The following is a 14,303-nucleotide window of genomic DNA, read 5'->3' as shown; positions in this document are numbered from 1 at the left end:
ACCTAAAAATAAAAATCCTTTGGCCTCTGCCCATTTAACTATCCTTCTTCTGAAGTCCCGGTAACCATTAACTTGGGTGGGTCATTTGTTTTACAGTCTTCTCCATAGTTTTACTTTTCCCAGAATTTGATATAGTTGGAATCATACAGTGGCCACTTTTTCAAATTGTTTTATTTGACTTTATAATGTGCATTAAGTAATTCTCAGTGTCTTTTCATGGCTTTACAGGTCATTTCTTTTAATAATAAATAGTATTCCATTATATGGTGGTATCAATTTGTTTAACCTTAGTTGACCTCTTGGTTGCTTCCAAATCTTGGCAGTCAAGAACATGTCATTTTTTTTTTTTAACCTCTCCTTCTCTACTATAGCTATCCCACTAGCACTTGAACATTATTAGGTGGCTATGCTGTGAAGAAAACCATCCTTCTAACCTCTTTCTTCCTCTAACCGCTGCCTTCTTTCTTAGTATTCATAGCCACATTTTGAGAGTTATGTGTCGTGATGATCTTCATTCCCTCATCCTTCATGAACTACCCAGTTACAGTGGGTGCTTTCACTTTTTTCACTTCGTGAAAACCTTCCTGTTCATCAGTCCATCTGCTTTTTTAAAGTGTTTTCCAGCAAAAGTTATATGTATGCATTTAAAATAATTTTCAAACAGCACTATGATTTCTCATCTACCCCAGATTCATAGTTAACTACTTTTTCTGTGTATGTTTTGGATGTATTCAGAACATTCAGGGTGAAGAAAATAATACTTGTTTTCTCTTTATGTAGTCTTCTTTTTGAAGAATTCATGCATAGAAGAACTGGGGTGTAGGCCAGAGGTAGTGGGGATATAGGGTTGAGTGTTTACCAGAGACAGAGTGGGGAGCAGAACAGGTAAATCTGCTGAAATACAATGCTAAGGGGAGCAGAGGGTGAGACAGGAATAGTCTGCTGTCCATGTAGGTTAGCTTCCTTGTAGGGGATCAAACTTAGGCTGTGATGGTTATCGCACTGAGACTTAACCCCTGTGCCTCCAGAGAGGCCCTCTTTATGCAGCCTTAATATATGTAATGTGGGCCTCCCCATTGGCGCAGCAGTTGAGTGCTGGGTTGCGAAGCTGCCCGCAGCCTCTGCAGCACTGGTTCGATCCCCGGCTGCTCCCAGGCCACCGGAGGAGGGTCCCACATGGTACGCAGACCTCTCCTGCCACCCGATGCAGTGTACTTCAGTCCTTCTGCCTGCTCTGCTCCCCGCTCTGGCTCTGGTGAATTCTCTCACCCTCCCGCGCTTCTGACTGTACCCAGTGCTTGTCTAAATTAATTAATTAATTAAAGGTTATTATAAAAAATATATGTAATGTCTGAAGTTTCTTTGACTAAGTGTAAAATAAAATTTCTAAGTGGTGAATTGTGTCATAGTGTACATTTTTTTTTCTTAATGGCATAATGCAGCAGGGTATCTTATAATTCTTTTTTGGAGTCAGTGAAATAGCATGTGTACATCTTGGCTACTGGCTTTGTGATCTCTTTGTGTCTCATTTTCCTTATTAATGAACATGTAAGATTTTGTGAGGATTAAGTTAGTTATTACATATTAATCAGAATGCTACTTATAAGGTGGTATGTAAATATTAGTTGTTCTCTTGGCAGCATTAACTACTCTGTCCTTAAAAACATTGTTCTTTTGAGGTACTAGTAAAAACAGCCTTTCCCGGTTTTTCCTGTCTTCCTGGATCAGTCCTGAACTGTTGAGTAGGGTTGGCAGTTGTCTGCTTGGCACTTTGTATTTCATCTTTTATTGTACTGACGTCCACTCAGTGGGAAACCAAAACCATAAGAGTGATCTTAAGTATATTCTTAAGATCATACATTTTTTGGGATCCTGTGAAATTTACCTCCTATCTCTTTAATTTACTTTTCTTCCTCTCAGTGGGCTTTATAATCACTCTGTTTGGATTCCTAACCTTTCTTTCTATCTGCTTTAATCTCTAGACATTTTCCCCTATAACAACCAGGTTATTGTTTAAAAGATTCAAATGTGATTTTAATGTTACAATTTTTAATGTTTTTCATGATCCTGCATAATCTGGCTCCTGCCCACTTTCTCACTGCTTGTTAAAGTTTGTCCCCTTTCTTATTCTCTAGGTTGTCTGTCTGTTAAAATATTATTCTCATGGTATTTTTTACTTCATCTAAGTTATATAATTTACTTAATATTTTAGAATGAGGAGCCTGCTGGTGGCCTAGAGGTTAAGTCTCAACTGTTCAGTCCCAGCCTGGAAGCTAACCCACATGTGGTGCAGCAGACCTCTCCTGTCTCGCCCACTGCTCCCCTTAGCAATGTATTTCAGTCAGTCTGCCTGTTCTGCTTTCTACTCTGTCTCTGGTGAATCCTCTCACCCTGCCGTGCTTCTGGCCTATACCCCAGCTATTGTATAAATTAAAAATAAATCTTTTTTTTAAAATGTTTTGTACAATTTAGTGGTTGTGTAGTATATTCACAAGGGTGTAGCCTTGTGAATATACTTGCGCTAATTCCACCAATTGTAGAACAATTTCATCTCTCCCAAAAGAAGCTCCATTAGCAGATACTTCTCATTTCCTCCTTCAACCCTCCCTAGCAACCAATAATCTGCTTCTGTGTGGATTACCTATCATGTGTGGCTTCTAAACATCTGAAATATGGCCAGTGCTAATAGGAATGTGCTGTAATTGTAAATTATACACTGGGTTTTCAAGACTTATTTTAAAATATAATTTTATTTTTATTTTCCATTAAAATGATGTTTTTATATATTAGACATGTATACATTGTTAAAATTAAGGTCTGCTTTTACTTTTTTAAATGTGATTATAGAACATTTAAAGTACACTTGTTACTTACATTATATATTTTCTTGGATAGCACTGGTCTAGAACTTGTTTTTAAACAGGACTGTAAGTTTCTTCCCATGGCCTTAGTTTCCTTTATCCTTTTATCCTTAGATTTAATGGCGACTCCATTCTGGGGATGTGATACGCCCCAAGCTTGAGAATTATTTTTTTTCTTAGCCTGTTTGTAAGTGGAAATCTTTCTTATTTAGGCTTTAGAGTAGTAGAAAAATGGTCATTTATATTTAATTTTGAGAAGATAGTGGCAACTGTTAAGCCTCTCAAGTCTCATTTTCAACAAATTATGAAGAACTGAATTTCACATTTGCATGATAATGATGAACCCCTAAATTTTGATAGTTGTGATTTGACTCAGGAACAAATTTTGTTTCTTTGTGACGTTTTCTATAATTTTGGGGGTCATTTATGTTTGTTTTATCTGAAATTTGGATTTAAATTTTATTTTAGATTCCATATTCCAGGGTAAATAAAGATGAGATTAATGGTAAATTATTCTTTTTCAAAAATACGTTTTCTTCAGGTGTAGGTTTTCTGCTACATCATCATAATGTGTCAAATGACTACTATGTTTTCAGCATTTACTGTGTGGTAGGCATTATTCTATATTTGTAGTTAAATTTCCTCCTGAACTTATACATGGTAGTTAACTATGACAATCTCCAGTTGACAGGATAAAACTGAGGTACAATGGCTAATTAACTTACTGAAGGTTACATAAATATTACATTGTAAACAGGTAAAACAGTAATTTATTTAGTGTTTATGTGGTAAAATTTTTCAACTTTTTAGTTTTTTTCCACTCGAATGTAAACTCCACATGGACAGGGACTTAGTTGTATTTACTAATAATGAGATTGCTTCCTGGTATATTTGAAAGAATTTGATGATGATGATGATGATGATGATGTAAATTTACCAGAAGACATGGCTTGGGAAATCTATTAGAATTACTACACTGTTGCTTATTTGCAATATTAATCACATATTTCATATTTAGCCACCATCTGTTTAGTTTTGTATGCTATTTTTGTATACTTTATGTATGTTGTATCTTAATAAAGTAGCTAATTTTAAAATTATTTACTAGGGGCTTAGCTTCTGTTCACCTCTCCTTTTGTGTGTTAAAGATCCATTGGAACCACGAGGGAAAATCAGGAAAACCAAGACTACCAGAGGTCCTGCTGGGTGGTTAGTTGAGTTGGGAGAAGTATTAAAAAACAACTTTGCAACTGCCCTAACTAAAATGTAGTGCAGTGATAGCACAGTTTTTCAGGCTTTATGCAGAAGCCCCAGACCCCTGCCCACTGATTGTTATTAAAATGAATAATGCATTGTTTTGTTATTTATTTTTAAAAATTACATTTTCATTCTTTTTTTTAATTTTTTTTTTTTAAGATTTATTTTTATTTATTTATTTATGCAAACACTGGGTACAGTCAGAAGCTCATGAGGGTGAGAGAATTCACCAGAGCCAGAGCAGGGAGCAGAGCAGGCAGAAGGACCAAAGTACACTGCAGAGGGGAGCAGAGGGGAGCAGCGGGCAGCAGGAGAGGTCTGCGTGCCATGCGGGACCCTCCTCTGGTGGCCAGGGAGTAGCTGCGGATCGAACTGGCGCTGCAGAGCTGCGGGCAGCTTCTCAACCTAGTGCTCAACTGCTGCGCCACCGGGGAGGCCCCTTTACATTTTCATTCTTAGACTAGAAACAACTATAAAATAGATTTTATACAATAGGACTTTAAAATCATAGTTGTTTTTTAACTTAATGTTGTTAGGGGAAGGATACCTGCTACTTCTATCTAAGCAATTCTCTCAATTCCGAAGTTTGTGTTCTTATTTTACAATAATAAAATTGAGAAATGTTAAGTGAACTACTGAATTAATACCATAAGAAAGTGGCAGAATTATTTTTCAATTGCCAGACCATTTCTAATATTTTCTGTTACCTTCTGTCTATTTTCCATATTTTCCTTACAGTTATTGATTCTTAAGCAGGTAGCAATAGGATTACAGTTTGGTACAATGGAGTAACTGGATGCTTGGATTAAACTGTGAGGGGGGTATAAAGAATAATTGTGTGGGTTCTCCCTGGTGGCGTAAGGGGTTAAGTCTCAACACTGTGAAGCTATCCGCAGCTGCAGCAAGAGTTTCATCCCTAGCCAGGAGCTGACCCACATGGGCCAGGTAGCTGACCCACGTGGCACAGCAGATCTCTCCTGACTCACCTGCTGCTTCTCTCAGCAGTGTATTTCAGTGGCTCTGCCTGTTCTGCTCCCCACTCTGTCTCTGGTGAATCCTCTCACCCCCTGCACCTCTGGCCTATACCCCAGTTCTTGTATGCACAAATAACAAATAAAATATAAAAAAAAGTGTGATGGAAAAAATACGGTTAAAAATATTTGTCTTTAACTTTCCATTTTCTTTTTATCTTTGTTTATCCACAGATAAAGACCCTACTCTAGACCATATAGAATGCTTCTTTATAATTGATTCATTGTGGTGATTATATTTTCTTGAGCTGATTTAGTCAGTTTTTCTTGCACTTAACGGTGTTCTGACCCGTTTCTTCTGTGAATTATAATTTGGGGTGGTGAGAACAGAAGTAAACACAGAGGTATAAAAATTAATAATTGTTTATTTAGCATTTTACTAACTATACAGTTCAGGCAATCTAGAAGGCAGTTTTTCTAATTTCTGCTACCTCCTCCTTTCTGTCCCCAGAACTTTAGTATAATCATATTCTTTAGTATCCTGGTCTTTTAGGGTTATTTACTTCTCTTTGGCAGGGAGTATTGTGGAAACAAAGAGAACTTTGAAAGCATGAGTGATTTGCAAGATCCAATTACTCTTGTTTTACTTACAAATCTTAGGGGAGAAATGAAAGTGCGTAATTACTCTTGTAACTTCTCAAGAAGTGGAAGTCAGATGTCTGTGATTTTCGTGTTAATATTATTCCTTCCTGTGCATACTGGAAAAAGTATGTTACTATTGCTAAATTGTACATTTTGTTCTCTACCAGAAATAACAAGGATGATAATGATCTTTTAGGGTACAGAAATAAGTTTCTCATTTTTGCTATTTTAAGATAAAATATTCAGTAAAATTATTTTCAAAAAATATGAAATACTTTGATCCCAAATGGGCAGAGGTTACAAAATAAACGAGTACTAATTAGAATGTTTTTAAGCTGCATAAAGTAGGTTTTTTAATAATATGTTCTAAAAGATAAGATTGATTATGAACCATGAATCATTTGCAGACAGGAACCTTTGAGCATTAATGTCAGTCCCACCAGAGGGTTTTCTGAATCAGTTAATGTTACTGTTGACTCAGAGAATGGACTGTTAAAAATTACTGAGAACTTTAAGATACACTGTTTACCCAAAAGTACTTTGAGAAGTGTAAAGTTCAGAATAGTTGTAGATAAAAAAAAAGTTTGAAGTAATTTCCATTAAAGAAACCAAGTAGAAATACAAATTGAAGACATTAGAAGACTCTGCTGACACATTTTTTGAGATTCAGGAATTTTCAAGAATAGACAAATTAATGAGATGCTTAGAACTTTAACCATCCTGGCGAATATAGTGTAGTATTTCACTTAGCTTAAACATCTTAGAGTTGTGCTTGTGAGAACTTGTACAAGTGAGAACTTGTAGCCTAAACTGCTTTTAAAGACCTTGAATTTTCTATATATGGATAAGAATCCATGTAACCTGGGTATATACCATGGGAGTATTCATCTACAGATGAATAGATTTATCACTTTGGACCTAACATATATTGAATTGGCAAATTTAAAGTATGTGTTTGTTTTCCCATTACCATTACTATAAAGTCAACAAGCTATTATTGTACTATTGTTCAAAGTAGTGGTGTTTCATTTAAAACATTGAAATTAAACTGTTAGTTTTTTTGTTTTAAGTATTCTTAAACTTGGCTAATTCCTAGAAAAACACAAATTATTATATTTACTAGAGCAGATAATAAAGATTATGAAAGAAAGGCGGTTTCAAATTCTTTATAGGTAATACTTTAAAATAGGTTTTTCTTGCTGACATAACTAACATTTATTTTCTGTTTATTTTTAAGACGAGCAAAAATCAAATTAAAGTAGATCTTGTAGATGAGAATTTTACAGAATTAAGAGGAGAAATAGCAGGACCTCCAGACACACCATATGAAGGCAAGTACTTTTTTCTGTATCAAAATATTGTGCGTATTAGAACTTGTCTGAAACATTAAATCAGAAATAATCTTAAGCATCTATAAACTACATAAAAGTTACTTCATTTGACTTAGGATATATAGCAACTTTTAAACAAATTTAGATGCTTATCTAGGCTGATTTTTCTTACTGTATTTTAGCTAATTTTTTTCTTTCCCCAAAATAGATTTAGTAGAGCTAAGTTACAGGTTATGTAGGTTAGAACTTAACAGTATAAAACACCTAGTATGTTAAGCCTCTAATTTATATGCACTGTAGGCTCTCAGATACTCTTATATGGTATCTGTAACAAGCCTTGCCTTAAATTTATGACTGATAAAAAAAATTTTTTTTACGTGTCTCTCCCCTGTTTGTCATTTAGCATTTCATTCACATATATGTCTTCATACAGGTTGTATTCCAAATATGTAAGTTTTTTTTTTTAATTCAGGAAAGCTTTAAGTGATCTCTCAAAACAGAAAAGAAAGGCGGCAGCTTTGCTGAACTTCATATTCACAGACTAAGTCTGTCACTACTTTAGACCATGGAATTGGGTAGTACGATATAGAAAGAAACCTTATAGCTTTTAATCTCTTAATTATGCAAATCTTCAGCAATAACTATTAGTTTATAATACTGGGTTATTTGTCATAGCCAATATTCTTGCATATAATAGGCATTCAAATATTTGTTTAATAGAAGTCATTTAGGAAAATTTGTGGTACCAGCATTTATTACAAAATGTGTTTTTTCATTCAATACTTACAACAAAATTATGAGGTAAGTACATTCATCTCTGTTTCATAGATAAACTTGAGATCAGAGAAGTTCCATAATTTGTCTAAGATCAGACATCTGCGTATCACTGCTGGGATTTGAGTCCTAATACCTTTGATTTCAAAGCCTACATTTTTAACTTGCTTTTGAATAAATCTGGATTGACTGAATATTAGAATTCGTGGTTAAATCTATTTTGAATGTGGTAGTTCTATAAATCTGTACTAGAGTTACCAACACTGTTCAGAAAAATTTAGTTGTCTAGAATATTTTTGGTTTTCATTCAGATTTTTTGAGACTGCAGAATATCTTTTGCATATCCTAGCAACTCTTACATTTGATCTTAGCCAAAAGGCTGAGAAGGGAGCCTAGCAACTCTTAAATGACAAAATTTTATTTTCTGTCTTAGATTATATGAGCCATTTCTATATACAAAAATCAAGTTCTTAATAACAGATGCTGTATGTAGTGAAATACTAGATCCTTGTTGACAGAACTTAAAATAATAATACTTGAGGTTTTTCTAGGTTGTTTAGATGTATTTTTAAAAGACATTGGAGAATAACATCGTTGTAGAGTTTTTCTAGCATATTAATAATTATAAACAAGGTAACTCCTAAACTAATTTAAAATGTTCGTTATCTTCTTAGCAACCCTTAATAAAGGCAGATGACTTAAAAAATTGGACAATACACTCACTTATTTGTAGGATAACTGTTATAAATATACCATATTCTTTATTAATTAGAAAAAGTTTGCTCATTTTTTAAGTGCCTATTTTTGTTTCTGCCATTAAATGAGCTGTTTGATAATAGTTTAATAGACTTTTGGGGTATATATTTGAAAGATAAAGTTATAATCTTTTTATAGTAGTATACCCATTGAGAAGTTGTTCGTTTTAAGAAAATCACCATTCAAAGGAATAAACTTTGACATTTAAAATAAATATGAACATGGATATAATATTTTGTTAATACTTTGCAGAGCTCTTGCTAGTTTTCAGGGTTTTTTTCCCAATATCTCAAGGCTGCTTGCTTTTTTTTTTTTTTACACTAGCAGCTAAGGCGAAAGTTTACATGTGGGTTGTTAAACTAACATCATTAGGTAATAAAGCAACTATTTTATATAGTGTTAAAAATAATGAAATTGAGAGATAAAATATCCATGGAAAAATTATTGCACATTTTACCTAACTCACTTTTCTCTGACCTTAATAGCTCAGTGGCAAAGGAACAAGTTAGTTCTTGAGCCTTTCTTCCTAAGTGTTTTTAATTTAAGGAATCACTGTCGATACTTTAAAAAATCTCATCTGTCCCCCATCTTCCCTTTGAATTAAATTAAAAGATTATTAATTTTTAGTATCAGCTGTTTATCAGGAAGTAAATGTTTTACAGTGAAAGCTATTAAAAAGAATAATGTACTTATCTACTGTAAAAAACTCTAAGTTGTGTTCTAATATATATCAAGCAATGCTATGGTTAATGTAAAGTGGTTATATATTGAAATACAAATATATGCAAGACAGTGCATATTGATCAGCAAATGGAGTAGAAATACGATTTGGGGGACTCTAGACTCTAGTATTATATCTCTGGGTTCTCCCACTGCTCTTAAGAGGTTGTTTTTGGGTGTTCAAGGAGAAATAACTTCATATGACAGGTTATAGAGACAGTAATCAGGAATTTAATCAAAAAATGTAAGATTCTTAGGAAGGAAAAAGAACTATATTACTCTGGCCAAATTTATTATATCTTCATTTGAAGCTAGTGTTTATAACTGAACAAAAACAGTTACCTCTAAACTCACATAATTTCCTCAGGTGCTCTTTTCTTACCTGTCTTTTATATCTTTATTTCCCTTTGACTACTTTCCTTTGTACTTCACTACTACTGTATGCTCTATAATTCAGGCATCTCATTCTACTCATGCATCAGTCACTGTGGGATTCTGTTAAAAGAAAATGAGCAAAAAGAATTAAAACCAAAAAGGGCTATAAGAAAGTGGTACTAAGTGAATTGAAATCTCCCAGATCCATGGTTATCTATTCCTAACAATGGAGGGTGTGGATTTGAGAAATTCAGGATATATACTGAGAGTTGAGTGTATGAACTTTGAAGTTACTGTTCCTCACACAGTTTTTACTTTATTAACTATGTTTTGGAATAATGTGAATTCTGTGTGAATACTCTGAATAATGAGTATTTTAAGTCTTAAAGTCTTAGATTTGAAAGAGCCTAAGCATTAGGACTCAAATGCAGCCTCTCATCCAGTGTAAGACTTCTCTCTTCAGAGTTTACTTTCGCTTGAATACCCCGTTATGGGAAGCAAGATAGTTTTAAAAATACCTTCTTAGTTTCTATTGCAAAAGAGTGTTTGCATTCTGTTTATATATCACTGGTTAGAACAACCTCTTTGTAAAGTTTTGCATTTTGTGTATTGTATCCATTTATCACTTTTTGTCTTTACATCTGCCTCTAATTGCTGAATTTTATTTTTAAAATCTTAACAGGAAGTGTTGGCATTTAATTTAAGGCACAAGTCAAAGTTTGGGGTATTTGAGAGAAACATCTAGATCTTTTCAGCTTATGGCATAATCTTTCCTATTTCTTTGTACCCTCTATGCCTTTTTACATCTTTTCTTTTCTTTTTTCTTTCTATTTTCACTGTTAATTTAACAGACTCTAGAGGAAGTAAAAGATGACAGAACCTATTCTGCTTTTACCAGTGAAATCTTTGGCATTGGATTGTGGATTTAATGTATCCATTATCTCTTTATCTCTAGCCCTGTAATTCATTGATAAACTAATATAATTGTATGAAATAGATATATATTCTTTAAAGAACCTTAAAAACCAGTACTTTTGATGGTTTCCTTTTTGAGTTTCAACTTTAAAATGAATAATATACCATGTTTGTATTAGCTTCACATATTTGCAGTAAGCAGCATTCTTACTTACCTTTCTGTTTTCCCCATTTTTTAGGAGGAAGATATCAACTAGAGATAAAAATACCAGAAACATATCCGTTTAACCCCCCTAAGGTAGGTATTATAATTCTGTTTTTTGTGTGTGAACTTCTAAAATAAATTTCTTGATTCACTTAATTAAAATATATTTTAGTGCTTATTAATATGTTACTTTTTTGGTTGTTTATTATGTAAATTTAGTGTGGATAAGAATTCAGATAATGGCAGATGGCTTACTTCTAGAATTAGAATGAAAGACAAGTTTATACAGGTAGCTAGTAATGGCTCTAAACAAGAATATGTTATGCGCCTGACCTTAGCTACAATTCTAGGTCTGGAAGAATTTGTATTACTCCCAAATTTAGAAAATCCTCTTTTAACAGTTTAAGTTTTCACTTGCCTCAAAAAACTGATTCATTCAACAATTATTTGAGTGCTGTGTGCCAGTATAGCAATAAATAAGATTATGTGTGCCATCCTTACTTTCATGGAGCTCACATTCCAGCAGAGAAATAAATAATTGTAACTGTGATGATGTTAAAGGAGGAAATGGAGTACCCTAGGATCATGTATAACAAAGGGAACTAACTAACACTTTTTGTTGACTGAATGTTTCCTTTATATCTTTACTTTTGCTGTCATTGTTACTTTAATTTAGATGTTCTAACTTTGTTAGCTTCCTATTTTTCCTACAATTCACCTTTCTGTCTTTGCCATTCCTAGTCTTTGCATTTATTTATTTATGCATACAAGAGCTGGGGTACAGGCCAGAGAGGCAAGGGGTGAGAGGATTCACCAGAGACAGAGTGGGGAGGTAACAGAACAGGCAGAATGACTGAAATACACTGCGGAGGGGAGCAGCAGGTGAGACAGGAGAGGTCAGCTGAGCCTTGAGGGTTGCTCCCTGGCCAGCTGGGGATCGAACTCATATTGCAGAGGCTGTGGATTGCTTCACAGTGCTGTGCTTAACCTCTTGTGTCACCAGGGAGGCCCTGTTTTATAAATCTTAATGAAGTGTGCTTTTGATCATGTTTCTTTTCTTGCCATGTTGATAAAGGTTGAACTTCTTTTATTTATTTGTTTGTTTATTTTAAAGATTTATGTATGCATACAAGAACTGGGGTACAGGCCAGAGGTGTGGGGGTTGAGAGAATTCATCAGAAACCGAGTGGGGAACAGAATAGGCAGACTGACTGAAATACACTGCTGAGGGGAGCAATGTGCAAGGCAGGAGAGGTCTGCTGCGCCATGTGGGTAGCTCCCTGGCCGGGGATGGAACTTGTGCTGCAATAGCTGTAGATAGCTTCATAGGTTGCATCTAAACCCCTTGCACCACCAGGGAGGGAGGCCCAAGGTTAAACTTCTTTTAACTGGACATTTTAAACTTCTGCAACCTGACCCCAATCCTCTTTTCCTTCCTAATCTTCTACTACACTCACCTACAGCATAGCTCTCGTTTTCTAAACAAGATTACTTGCTGCTGGTAGATGATGCTTATTCCTCTACTCTTTTTTTTTTTTTTAAACTTTATTATTATTATTATTTTAATAGAGGCATGCTTTATTTATTTGTTTGCTGGTTTGTTTGTTTTGTTTATACATGCACTGGGTACAGTCAGAAGCGCGGGAGGGTGAGAGAATTCACCAGAGCCAGAGCGGGGAGCAGAGCAGGCAGAAGGACCGAAGTACACTGCTGAGGGGAGCAGCGGGCGGCAGGAGAGGTCTGCACGCCATGTGGGACCCTCCTCCGGTGGCCGGGGAGCAGCCGGGGATCGAACCGGCGCCGCAGAGGCCGTGCGCAGTTTCGCAACCCAGCGCTCAACCGCTGCGCCACCGGGGAGGCCCTATTCCTCTACTCTTTTCTGTCATCTTCACTTGAATCATTGTCCCTGTTTAAAATTTTAGTTTTCTTGTGGCATTCTAGGTAAAGTATCTCTTTTTCTAGTCAGCTGTAACCATAAAATTGTTTCTCCCTCTACCATTAGCATTTCATATTGTTTACATGTACCAACACAAATTCAGTACCAGTTAATGTATCATATGTGTCTTTCACTAGCTGTTAGGCTCCTGAGTTTAAGGATTGTTTCTTGTATAACTAATTTTCTCAGGCTCCTAACAGTATAGTATCCCTTGAGCATATAAATAGTAGTCACTCAAAATGTTTCGTAATTCATTCATTCAGCCTATTGCTTGTTCTCATTTAAGAATAGACCTGATGATGAAAGTTCATGTGAATTTGGATCACCTATCTTTATGGGGTACCTATTAATCTGTTGCTTATGTACCTCTGTTTTCTAATAAGACTTGTTGATTTTTTTTAATATGGTAATGTATACATAATGTAAATTTTATCATTTAACCTTTTTTTTTTTAATGTGGAGTTGACTATCATTAAGTACATTCATATTGTTGTGCAAACAACACAATTCATCTCCAGAACTTTTCTGGCTTCTCCATTAAACACTCCTTGTGGGCCTCCCCTGGTGGCCCAGCGATTGAGCGCTGGGTTGCGAAGCTGCCCACAGCCTCTGCAGCGCCGGTTCGATCCCTGGCCACTGGCGAGAGTCCCACATGGCACGCAGACCTCTCCTGCCGTCCGCTGCTCCAAGACAACACTCCTCATTACCCCATCCTCCCAGATCATGGCAGCCACTATTCTACTTTCTCTGTATGTATGTGCTAGTCTAGGTACCTCATTTAAGTGGAGTCATATTATAGTTACCTTTTTTTTTTGTGTAAAGATTTATTTATTTATGCCTACAAGAGCTGGGGTACAGGCCAGAGATGCAAGAGGTGACAGAATTCACCAGAAACAGAGTGGGGAACAGAAAGGCAGATTGACCGAAGTGCACTGCTGAGGGGAGCAGCAGGTGGGAGAGGAGAGGTCTGCTGCGCAATGTGGGTTGCTTAACCCCTTGCGCCACCAGGGAGGCCCTATAGTTACCTTTTTGTATCTGGCTTATTTCACTTAATATAATATTCTCAGGGTTCATCTGTATTATAACGTATCAAAATTTAATTATTTTCATTGCCAAACAGTATTCCTTTGTACATGTATAGCATATTTTGTTTATCCATTCATCCATAGATGGACATTTTGGTTGGTTCTATCTTTTAAACCTGGTTGAGGTTTTTTCCTTCATGTTTTCCTCTCCTATTATAAAAGTAATCCATGTTTGTTATAGAAGTTAGAGGGACCTCCCTGGTGGCACAGGGGGTTGAGCACAGTGCCGTGAAGCTGTCTGCAGCTTCTGCAGTGCAGGTTTGATCCCTGATGGCAAGGGAGATACCCACATGGTACGGTAGACATCTCCTGTCTTGCCGGCTGCTCCCCTCAGCAGTATATTTCAGTCAACCTGCCTATTCTGTTCCTTACTTTGTCTCTGGTGAATCCTCTCACCTCCCGCAGCTCTGACCTATACCCCAGTTCATGTATGCATAAATAAATAAATCTTTTGGGGGGGGGATTGTAAAGATGA

The 14,303-nt window shown here is 35.7% G+C and overlaps 1 protein-coding gene across 4 annotated transcripts in view; it reads left to right on the top strand.

The window, feature by feature from the left end:
* Window positions 1-14,303, top strand: part of UBE2K (ubiquitin conjugating enzyme E2 K) — a gene marked incomplete at its 3' end in the record, with an annotated part of 66,332 nt that overhangs the window by 28,388 nt on the left and 23,641 nt on the right. For 3 of the 4 annotated variants that reach the window (XM_084233241.1, XM_084233239.1, XM_084233238.1), the window contains exons 2-3: window positions 6,969-7,062; window positions 10,842-10,900. The exons of the other annotated variant lie outside the window; for it this stretch is intronic. In XM_084233241.1, coding sequence (XP_084089367.1) covers window positions 6,969-7,062; window positions 10,842-10,900 — 153 coding nt within the window. The remainder of the gene's footprint in view (window positions 1-6,968; window positions 7,063-10,841; window positions 10,901-14,303) is intronic. 4 annotated transcript variants of the gene reach the window in all.

This window comes from Talpa europaea (genome assembly GCF_964194135.1).
Source record: "Talpa europaea genome assembly, chromosome: 5".
In the NCBI taxonomy this organism is placed as follows: Eukaryota; Metazoa; Chordata; class Mammalia; order Eulipotyphla; family Talpidae; genus Talpa; species Talpa europaea.
This window is presented reverse-complemented; position numbering and strand designations above follow the sequence as displayed.